General features: G+C 41.9%; 1 protein-coding gene across 1 annotated transcript in view; it reads left to right on the plus strand.

Annotated features, from left to right (window-relative positions):
- The window catches only part of LOC109372011 (zinc finger protein 850-like), a 30,393-nt gene that overhangs the window by 9,689 nt on the left and 9,376 nt on the right, over positions 1 to 11,328 (plus strand). The window contains exons 4-6 of the mRNA XM_019624804.1: positions 3,911 to 3,988; positions 4,153 to 4,279; positions 4,534 to 4,629. Coding sequence (XP_019480349.1) covers positions 3,983 to 3,988; positions 4,153 to 4,279; positions 4,534 to 4,629 — 229 coding nt within the window. The 5' untranslated portion in view covers positions 3,911 to 3,982. The remainder of the gene's footprint in view (positions 1 to 3,910; positions 3,989 to 4,152; positions 4,280 to 4,533; positions 4,630 to 11,328) is intronic.

Consider the following 11,328-nt stretch of genomic DNA (forward strand, 5'->3'; position numbering starts at 1 on the left):
TTTCTTTCTCTTGCCTGATTGCTCTGGCTAGGACTTTCAATACTACATTGAATAACAGTGGTGATAGGGCATCCTCTTCTTGTTCTTGATTTTAAAGGAAAAGCTTTCAGTTTTCACCATTGAATATGATCTTAGCTGAGGGTTTCTCATACATGGCCTTTATTATGTTGAGGTACTTTCATTCTATACCCATTTTATTAAGTGTTCTAATCATAAGTGGATGTTGTATCTTGTCAGATGCTTTTTCTGCATCTGTTAATATGATCATATGATTTTTATCCTTTATTTTGTTAATGTGGTGTATCGTATTGATTTGCATATGTTGAACCATCCTTGCACCCCTGAGATGAGCCCCACATGATTGTTATGTATTATTTTTTTATTCGTTGTTGTATTTGATTTGCTGGTACTTTGTTTAGGATTTATGCATCAATGTTCATCAGAGATATTGGTCTGTAATTTTCTTTTATTGTGTTGTCCTTGCCAGGTTTTTGTACCAGGGTAATGTTGGCTTGATAAAATGAATTAGGAAGTATTGCCTCTTCTTTAATTTTTTGGAAGAGAAGGATAGGTATTAAATGTTCTTTGAATGTTTGGTACAATTTACTAGTGAAGCCATCTGGTCCTGGTCTTTTACTTTTGGGGAGGTTTTTTTTTTTTTAAGATTTTTTTATTGGGGAATTGGGGAAAGGGGAACAGACAAGTTGCTGTCGTTTTGTTCTTCAATCTACTTATGGAGGATGTTGCTTCACTGGCCCAAGTTGGCACCATCATTGTGCTCTTCTCTGGCGAGGCAGATCAGTCGCCGGCTTCTGGACGGCCGCTCACTGCGGCTGCTGGCCGCTCACGCTGGCTGCTGGCCACACACGGTAGCCCATGGCAATCCACTGCCACAGGGACTGCAGCCCACGCCGTCGCCGGTGACCCATGGCAGCCCAGCTCCAGGTTGAGCTGTTGTTCAGCATCTTAGCTGTAGAGGGCAGTGTCACTGGCCCTCATGTGGGATCCGAACCGAGGCCCTCTGGCATCCCAAGCGAGTTCTTAACCATCGCGCCACTCGGCCGGCCCGGGGAGGTTTTTTTTTTAAGATTTTTATTGGGGAGTTGGGGGATGGGAACAGACAAGTTGCTGTCCTTTGTTCCTCAGTCTAGCCGTGGAGGACGTTGCTTCACTGGCCCAAGTTGGCACCATCATTGCGCTCTTCCCGGGTGAGGTAGATCAGTTGCCGGCTTCTGGAAGGCCGCTCACGCTGGCTGCTGGCTACACACGGTAGCCCATGGCAACCCACTGCCACAGGGGCTGCAGCCTTCGCCGTCGCCGTCGCCGTCGCTGTTGCCTCATGGCAGCCCAGGTCCAGGTTGAGCTGCTGTTAGATGCAGAGGGCAGTGTCACTGGCCCTCATTTGTGGGATCCGAACCAGGGTCCTCTGGCATCCCAAGCCAGCTCTTAACCATCACGCCACTGGGTCGGCCCCATTCTTTGTCTCTTTAATTAGAGTTCTTCAGCTCCAGAATTTGTGCTTGATTATTTTTTTATAGTTTTAATCTTTTTGGTAAAGTACTTCTTTTGTTGATTTTATTTCTGAATTCATTAAACTGCTTTTCTGAGTTTTCTTGTATTTCATTGAGTTTTTCAAAACTGCAATTCTCTGTCATTTAAATCACATACTTCCGTGTCTTCAAGTTTATTTTCTAGAGATTTTTCATTTTATTTCTGAGCTACCTTGTTACTTCTCTGCCTAGGCATTTATGGGATAAAATCTGCTTTTTATCAAAGTATGTGACATGTCTGTTTTAGTAGAGGTCTTTTATTTTCCAATAGTTGGGGCTGAAGTGCAAGTTTTTATTGTCTCTACTTGCACTGCTGGGGCTTTTCTGTGGGGTGGTATTGCCTTGGCTGTGGAAAATGCCCCATATTCTTCGAGGAGGTGGGCATCCCCTTTATGCCCCTGTCGCTTCAGTCTTGGGGCACCACTCCTGTGGATTGGAAGTAGGCTGTGAGTCTCCTTTGTGTTCCCCGTGCTGCCTTCCTGTACCCAGAAACTGCTGGCAGAGTTGCTCTCTTAGTTGACCGCTGCCTCTGCCAGGCTGCAAGGCTGTGGGTGGGGCAAGGGTAAGTAGGTGGAAGTGGGTTCCCACATCCACGGTTCTGTTCTTTCCAGTGGGTTTAGCCACTGAATACAGACCAGTTAGGCTGGAAACTTTTTTTAGCCCTTTCACCATCTGCGGAGTGAGGATTTTGCTTCTGGGTGAGTCACAGGGGGATAGGGTGGTCAGGAACCTCCATCTGGGAAATATTTTGCGTGGTGCTGGCAGGCTGTGGAATGCTGTGACTCTCTGCACCGCTGCTCTGCCCCTGACCCCGGGCCCAGCTTCAGTGTATACCAGCCAGCCAGGCTCAATTGCTGGCTCTGCCCCTTTGGATTGCACCCCAAACCCTCACTCCTGTTGCCTCTGCTGGGGCTGCATTAAGTGCCTGACTGTGTCTGGAGTTCCCCTTCCCCCCACCTTCCCGTTTTGTCTTCCCTGTTTGCTCTGATATGACCACCTACGGTTGTCTCAATGCATGGATCTCTCAGACATGTCTGTGTGTTGAGCAGAGAATCCTTTGTTGAATTATCGCCATCCAACTTGTAACGTGGAGAGACTCCCTCGTGCTGCCATGCTGCTAGTCTGCAATACAGTGTTTAACTGTAGTCACCATGCTGTGTGACTACATACATCACCATACATCACCGTGACTTATTTATTTTATCGGGATAGTGTCTTTTTTTTTTTTGGTCATTTGCATGCACATTTATTTTCTTTATCTAGAAACTTTTTTGCCCAACTGAACCCTGTTATCAACTCATCCCATAACCTCCCATTCAGTCAGGGAGTGAGTGATGGTTCAGCAGCAGTCCTTGTCCCTTAGTGTCCCACTGTTCTCTAACAGTGTTCACATTTGTGTGCAGCGCTTTGTGATGGAGCCTAAATACATTCCACTGAGGGAAATGTTAGAGCTTCCTTTTATCAGAGTTGTGGTTTAATGAAGTAGAAATTATTGTTAAGTGGGATAATTGATCTTCACAAGCCTGCTTATTTTTCCTTAATTTTTGAGTTCCCCCTAACAAAAAAAGACATGAAGTGTTTCATATTACAAAAGAGTAATAAAACACTCATGTACCTAACACCTAGAGTAGGACGGATTAGTGAAGATGCTTTTGCACCTTGCCTTCCCTCTGAAAAGGAACCTGTAAAGAAAAATTTGTAGTCATTGCTGTCTTGCTTTTCAAAATTATTTTACTGCATATCCATATACTGTTAGGTTTGCTTCAGTTTTGAAATATTTAAAAAGTAAAATGAGCCAGATGCATACGTTTTTGAGAATTGTAGACTTTCAGAGCTGTAAAGAAACTCAGAGATCTTGTTCAATCTAAATATTTAAAATAATGGAATGGTTATGTGTTGCTTTCCTAAGATGAAAGATAGAACCAGTTAAAAAAAAAGTTTATTAAAGAACTTGCATTATATGGAAAAATGCTTATGATTTTGTCTAACAATGAAGATCCTTAGTATTTAGTGTACATTTTAATTATACCAAAGTCCTGTTTTGTGCAGTAGAGGTTTTGCTCATTTGTTTGATAAATATTTTAGAAAGATTATGTCTTCCTTTAAGAAGTAAGAAAAAAGTGAAGGGAGGAGCTCACATTTAAGAGTTTATTTTAAGTAATTAGCATATCAGATGTTCACTATAAAATTTTTTCAACTTTGCGATGTGTTTGAAAATTTCCTCAATAAAAATATTAGTAAGTCATGGATGATCATTAAAATAAATATAATGTGCTAGGCCTACAGGTTGCTGAGTATTTTCTACTTGATTTCATTAATTTGGGAAACTAAATAAATAAATGTGTTTTATTTTTTCTTAGCCTTAGCCATCGGATAATGAGAGTGTCTCACTATACGAAGAAGGTTTGTCTGCAGCAACAGGAATATTCAAGATGGAGGTACTTTGTTTTAGTTATAGCAGTTTTTTTTCCTGCCCTATCCCTGGACTAACCCATTTGCTCAGTGTATTTTCTCCATCCCTCAGTGTCTTTCTATCTCTTCTTTTGTCTTAAAAACATTTCCTTTAGTTTTAACAGTACTACATTGGTTTTTGTCATTTCAGCAGTTGGTGACTTTCAGGGATGTGGCTGTAGACTTCTCTGAGGAGGAGTGGGACTATCTGGACCCTGCTCAGAGGAACTTGTACAAAGACGTAATGATGGAGAACTACAGCAACCTAGTCTTACTAGGTAAGCACACCTATCCTCAAATACCTTGTGAATTTTGGGTGTATCTTTCCATTGTTTGGGTGAATTTCTATTTCCTGGGGCATTATTTGTGCTTTGTAGATTAGGAGATGGGCGCTCTTTGTGATACCTTTATCTTCTCCATGCTTTAGACCTTTGAACCTTCCTCTTGTTCTTTATGTCCTTGTCTGTTTTCTTAAGGACTGGGTTTAAATTCAGGAATAGCATGATTATGTCGTATTTTTTCTTAAAAATAGGACTCTCTGTTTCCAAACCTGATGTGATTTCCTTATTGGAGCAAGGGAAAGAGCCCTGGATGGTTTCGAGGAATACGGCGAGAGGATGGTGCCCAGGTGAGTAAGGATTGAACACATGGGGAAAGGCACTGCAGTTAAGAACCCAGCTGGTGAGGGAGGCCACACCTTAAAGGTAATGATTGAGAAATCTCTTCTTTGAAGGCCCAACAAAGGGTTGTAGAGAAAAGGCCTAAGATACAGGAAAAAAATAAAGACCCTCCCTTTTACCACCACGTGTACTCTCTGTGCTACTCACCTGTCATAATTCCCTCCCCTTTCAAAGTCTTTTTTCTTGAGGATACATCTTATTTCATATAACTTGGATCCACTTCTTCCCTTAAAAATTTTTTTTTTCACTTTTTTACATTTTTTATTTTTTAATTATAATTGACATGCAATATTATATTAGTTTCAGGTGTACAACATAGTGATTAGACATTTATATGACTTGTAAAGTGATCACCCCGATAAGTCTAATACCCATCTGACACCATTACATAGTTATTACAATATGAATGACTATATTCCCTATGCTATATTTTTACATCCCTGTGACTGTTTTTGTAACTGGCAATTTGCACATCTTCATCCCTTCCCCTTTTTCACCCATCTGTCAACCCTCTTCAAAGCCATCTGGCAACCCTCAAAATGTTCTCTGTATCTGTGAGTTTGTTTGTTTGGCTTGTTCATTTATTTTGTTTTTCAGATTCCATACAGAGGTGAAATCATATGGTATGTGTCTTTCTCTGTTGGACTTATGTCACTTACCATAATACCCTCTAGATCCATCCATGTTGTCGCAGATGGCAAGATTTTATTCTTCTTTATTGCTGCGTAATATCCCATTGTATATATGTACCATCTCTTGTTTATCCATTCATCTGTCAGTGGACACTTAGGCTGCTTCCATATCTTGGTAATTGTAAATAATGTATACATCTTTTCAAATTAGTGAACGAGACCAGCTTGCCCACTGGGTGCTCCTGACTCATTAGCCAGGAGCTCACCGAAAGGGTACCTGAGAGGATTGGGTAGGAGACGAGAAAGAAAGAGAACAGAGACAAAAGCTGGGAGCAGGAGGGCCTCAGCCTGCTGGTAATAGACTAAGACCTCGTTTATTCAATCCACTCAGGTTATATAGGAAACAATTTCCTCTTATCAGGGAATAATTCCCTTTTTATCACGGGGTTTTAAGGATAGGCATACAGAAACTGTACTGCATACAGAAGCAGTGATTACATATGGGGATAGAAACTGTAACAAGTCTATGGTGGAAAGTCCTGGATCATTGTTTCTCTTTTGTGGGTGTCTGAGCCTTGTGTATGCAGTTACTAAGCAGACTCTCTTATCCAGCCACTCCTTCAGGAATAGGGTCCTGCATAGAGGCATGTAGCAGTTTGCCACAGCCTCAGTATCCCCAACTGTCCTCAATTGGCTCCCAACAATTAGTGTTTTGGATTTCTTCAGATAAATACCGAGAAGTGGAATTGCTGGGTCCTTCTTTGTTTTTTGTTATTGTCCTTTGTTTTAAAGTCTACTTTGTCTGATATAAGTACTGATACCCCAACATTTTTTTCATTTCCATTTTCATGAACTTTTTCCAACCCTTTACTTTCAGTCTGTGTGTTTCTTTAGATCTGAAGTGGGCCTCTTGTAGGCAGTATATGTATGGGTCTTGTTTTCTTATATATTCAGCCACCCTATGTCTTTTGATTAAATCATTTAATCCATTTGATAGATAGGCAGTTGTTATCATTTTATTATTCCTATTTTTGATCTTTTTTTTCCTTCTTCTTAAAGAAGTCCTTTTAACATTTCTTGTAATACTGGTTTGGTGATGATGACCTCCTTGACCTTTTTCTTCTCTGGGAACCTCTTTATCCGATTCTAAATGATAGCCTTGTTGGGTAAAGTAATCTTGGTTGTAGTTTCTTGCTTTTCATCACTTTGAATATTTTGTGCCACTCTCTTCTGTCCTGCAAAGTTTCTGTTGCAAAATCAGCTGATAGTCTTAGGGAACTCCCTTGTAAGTAACTAAGTGTCTTTCTCTTGCTGCTTTTAGGATTCTTTCTTTGTCTTTAACCTTTGGCATTTTAATTATGATGTGTTTTGGTGTTGGCCTCTTTGGGTTCAGTGTTTTAAACTCTGTTTCTGGTAGGTAGTTGTCTCCATTTCATTTAGTTCTATTTCTGGAGATTTCTCCTGTTCTTTTATTTGGGACATGTTTCTTTGTTTCCTCATTCTGGCTGCCTTTCTGTGTTTGCTTCTATGTATTACATAGCTCTCCTATGTTCCTCACTCTTTGCTGGGTGTCCTTATGTAGTATGTGTCCCGTGTGGTCCAATGGCAGTGTCCCTAATCTCATGTGCATGTGTTCCAGGAGTGTCCCTTGAGTGTGTTGTGTGTGTTCTCCTGTTGTAGTTGAGCCATGATTACTTTTGGCTCATCAGTGGATGGGATTGACTCCCAGGCCAACTGACTAAGGACTGGTTATGCCCACAGTGTATGAGCTGCTGTGTGAGCTGACCCCTCCAAGAAGGATTTACCCCTCTGGGCTCTTGTGCCTGTTGAGAGCCCCCTTTGGGTGTGCCGCTTGTGAGGCTAAGCAGGTAGTACTGTGGTGTGATCTGAAGCTTGCTTCTGGGTGTGTTGTTTTTGGTGTCTCTTTAGAGGTACTCCTGTGCAGGCCAATTTCAGCCTTACCTGTTACCAGCCCACGGCTACCTGGTAGGAGCCACAAAGCTATATGTTCTTGGCTGCTGTCTGTGCTGGACCTGGGGCATGTGGGAGTGGATCGCTGTGAACCGAGGCCAGCTGCCACCAGTAGTGGGCCTGAGGCAGCTTAGCAAAAGGCCCAGGGCCCCTAGGCCTGTTGCCAGCTGCCCATAAGGCCCAGCCTTTGAAAGAGCCTCCTTAGGTGTGACCTGGTCTTGAGAGTGCCCTCAGCAATGCAGTGCTAGGTGGGTGATGTGGAGTCCCAGGGAATCACGAGACATGGTTGGTGGTTTTTACTAAGTTAATGCAGATTCAGTTCTTACTCCAGTGCCTGGCCTGTAACCACTTCACACAATGCCCCGAGACCATTGCAGCCAGCCACCACTCACCTCAGGGCAGTGCTTTGTGAAATGCCCTTAGAACACCACAGTACTCCATTGCTTGCCTTGGGCTCGCAAATCCCTGAGAGCTGCCCAAGAGTGGCTGTGGTTCAGGTTTTGGTTCACTCTCCACCACAAAAACCACCCTGGGCTGTCGCAGACATCTGTTGCTGTAAAAGGCTTCCATGACTGTGGGGCAGGGCTGGGCCTTCAGACGTGGAGAGTGCCCCTGGCATTGCTCTAGGTGGGCAAGGTGGGGTTCCAAGGAACTAAGGGGTGTGGTCAGTGGTTTATACAAAGTCAGTGCAGTCTTGGCTTCCTTGCCAGTGCCAGGCCCTTGACCAGCTTGCGTAAATGCCCTGAGAACACCGTGGCCTGCCACCGCCCATCTCAGGCCCGCAAATTCTCGAGAGTTGCCCAAGAGATGCTGCAGCACATGTCTTGGGTCATTGCCTACCAACAAACATTTTCCAGGCCACTGCCAGCTGTCCATCACTGTAAAAAGGCTTCTGTAGCCTGTGGAGTGGGGCCAGCAGCCCAGCAGTCAAGAATGTCCCAGGCGATATAGGACCAGCTATGCAGAGGGCAGCGATCCAGGGTGTCACAAAAGCAGTGCACACGTGTGGATTCCACCAGACCAGTGCAGTCCCAGACTTAGCCCTTTGGGGGAGTGCTCAGCACTGAAAAGATGGCACCCTCCTGTAGGCTACTCGTGTGTCAGGCTCCACATAGGGACAACAATGGTTCCTGTCTCTCCAGCCCTTGCCGCAAAGCCATATAACTCAGCCTTTCCCCGCATGTCTCTGGGCTTCCTGAGCTGCCTGCTCTCTACCAGAGATGAGATGAGTGTTTGCAAGTGAGTGAGTTTGTGTGTGGGTTCTATAAGAGGGCGTCTGGGTTTCCAGCCGCCTTCCATCTCACTGAGACGGGCACACAGAGTCCACATAATTTTTACTGCCTGATGTGGGAAGTTTCTTCCTGGCACAGGACCTCTGGACTGGTGAGTCTGGTGTGGGGTGTGACCTTCTCCCTCTTCAGGGGGACCTCTGCCACCAAGGTGTCCCTCCTGGGGTTTAGCCACTATCTGTGGGTTTGGGGTCAGCCCATTTCACGTATTCCCCCCCTCCTACGAGTCTTGATGTGGCCTCTTCTTTATATTCTTAGTTATAGGGGTTCTGTTCAGCTAGTGTTCAGTTGATTCTTGAGGTCGATTGTTCTATAATTTATTTGTAATTTTGGTGTGATCCTGGGATGCAATAGGCATAGCTTTTATCTATTCCACCATCTTCGACCTTTTTCAGTCTGTAGGATTTTTTTGTTATTGAATATTATAAAAATGGTTTCATATTATATGGAACATTCTCTGATCTGATTTTTTTCACCAAATATAATTATTACAGGATTCATCCATGTTTTTGCATGTAACTATGGTTCATTAATTTTCATTGTACTATATTACCGTATTATGTGAATGTATCACAATTTATATATCTGTTCCTTGGTTCAGTGGAATTTGGCTTTTGAACTAAATTTGCCATGAATATTTTTTAAATCTTTATGTTGCTTCTAAGTATAAATTTCTCTAGGATCAATACCTAGAAGTGGAATTTCTAGTTCATAGGGCATATAAATGTTCAACTTTTCAAGATAATGCCAAATTATTCTTGAAAGTAATATTAATTTGCTCTTCCAGCATGAATTTTATTTAATGCATTTCCTCATTTGCACTTAGGATGTATAATGACACTTTAAAATTTGTGCCAGTATAGTTGCCCAGAGTTAGCCAAACTCAAGGTTAAAGGAACAGTCCTTCAGATTGCCAAATTTGCCCAAGGCTTCTGACACCAGCTGAAAGTTCCACAAGGATCTACTAGATCACCCTCATTTAAGATCAGCTGGCTACACATTTGGAGATCTTCATGGATTCCCTCAAATTTGATAATTCATCAGAACAACTCACACAACTCAGGAAAACACTATGTTATGATTAATTTTATTATAGCATAAGAATACCAGCAAAAGGATTAGAACCAGCCAAAGGAAGACACACAGGGCCAAATCTGGGGGATTCCACATGTGAAGTTTCCATGTCCTCAGGGATGCATTGCCCTCCTGTCTTTGATGTGTGACAATATACACTGCCAACCCACGATGTGTCTAAAGTTTTTTGTGTTTTTTTTTAAAAAGATTTTTATTGGGGAATTGGGGGATGGGAACAACGCTGGGGAATTGGGGGAAGGGGAACAGACAAGTTGCTGTCCTTCTGTTCTTCAGTCTAGTTGTGGAGGACGTTGCTTCACTGGCCCAAGTTGGCACCATCATTGCGCTCTTCCTGGGCGAGGCAGATCAGTCGCTGGCTTCTGTTTTTTTGTTTGTTGTTGTTTTTTATAGAGGGCAGTGTCACCAGCTCTCATATGTGGGATCCGAACCAGGGCCCTCTGGCATCCCAAGCCAGTTCTTAACCATCGCGCCTATTGGCCGGCCCAGGTTTATTTTCTTAATAATTAATTTGTAGAAGTTATTTATTATAATTGTGATAAAATATGAATAATCAAATTTATTACTCTTAATTTTTTTGAGTGTAAGTTCAGTGGCATTAAGTACATTCACATTGTTGTGTAACCGTCATCATATTCATCTCTAGAACTTTTTCATTTTCTCCAAATGAAACTATATCCTCATTGAATAATAACTCCCAATTCCTTTCTCCCCTCATTAGAACCACCATTCTGCTTTCTATCGCTATGAATTTTGGTACTCTAGTTATATGATATGAGTTGAATCATACAATGTTTGTCCTTTTGTGTATGACTTATTTCACTTAGTATGTCCTCAAGGTTCATCTATGTTGTAGTATGTGTCAGAATTTCCTTTTTAAGGTTGAATAATATTCCATTATATGCATTTACCACATTTTGTTTATACATTTATTCATTGATGGACACTTTTTTTCTTCCATCTTTCGGCTATTGTGAATAATGTTGCTAAGAAGATGGGTGTACAGATAGCTCTTTGAGTCCCTGCTTTTAAGTTTTTGGATATATATCCAGAAGTGGATTTGTGGAATTTTTTGAAGAACTATCATACTGTCTTCCACATTGGGTACACCATTTTATATTCCTACCAGTAATGCACAAAGGTTTTGATTTCTTCACACTCTCACCAATATTTGCTATTTATTATTTTTTTAAATAATAGCCACCCTAATGAATGTGAGGTAATATCTCACTGTGGTTTGGATTTGCATTTATTTCCCTAATGATTAGTGATGTTGAGCTTCTTCATGTGCTTATTAGCCATTCATATATCTTTGGAGAAATGTCTATTCAAGTCCTTTGCGATTTTAAAATGTAATTGTTTATTTTTTTCTGTTGTTCAGTTGTAGGAGTTCTTTAAATATTCTGGATGTATATAATCCCTTATTAGATATGTGATTTGCAAATATTTCCTTCCATTCTGTGGGTATCCTTTTTACTCTATTAATGGTGTATCTTAGTCTGTTTGGGCTACTATGACAAAATACCATAGACTGGGTAGCTTCTAAACAACAACATTTATTTCTCACAGTTTTGGAGGCTAGAAGTTCAATATCACGGTGCCAGCATATCCTCTTATTGTTTCATAGCAGGTGCCTTCTCACTTTGTCCTCATGTGGTAGAAG

The sequence above is a fragment of the Hipposideros armiger genome, unplaced genomic scaffold, assembly GCF_001890085.2.
Source record: "Hipposideros armiger isolate ML-2016 unplaced genomic scaffold, ASM189008v1 scaffold_609, whole genome shotgun sequence".
Classification (NCBI taxonomy): Eukaryota; Metazoa; Chordata; class Mammalia; order Chiroptera; family Hipposideridae; genus Hipposideros; species Hipposideros armiger.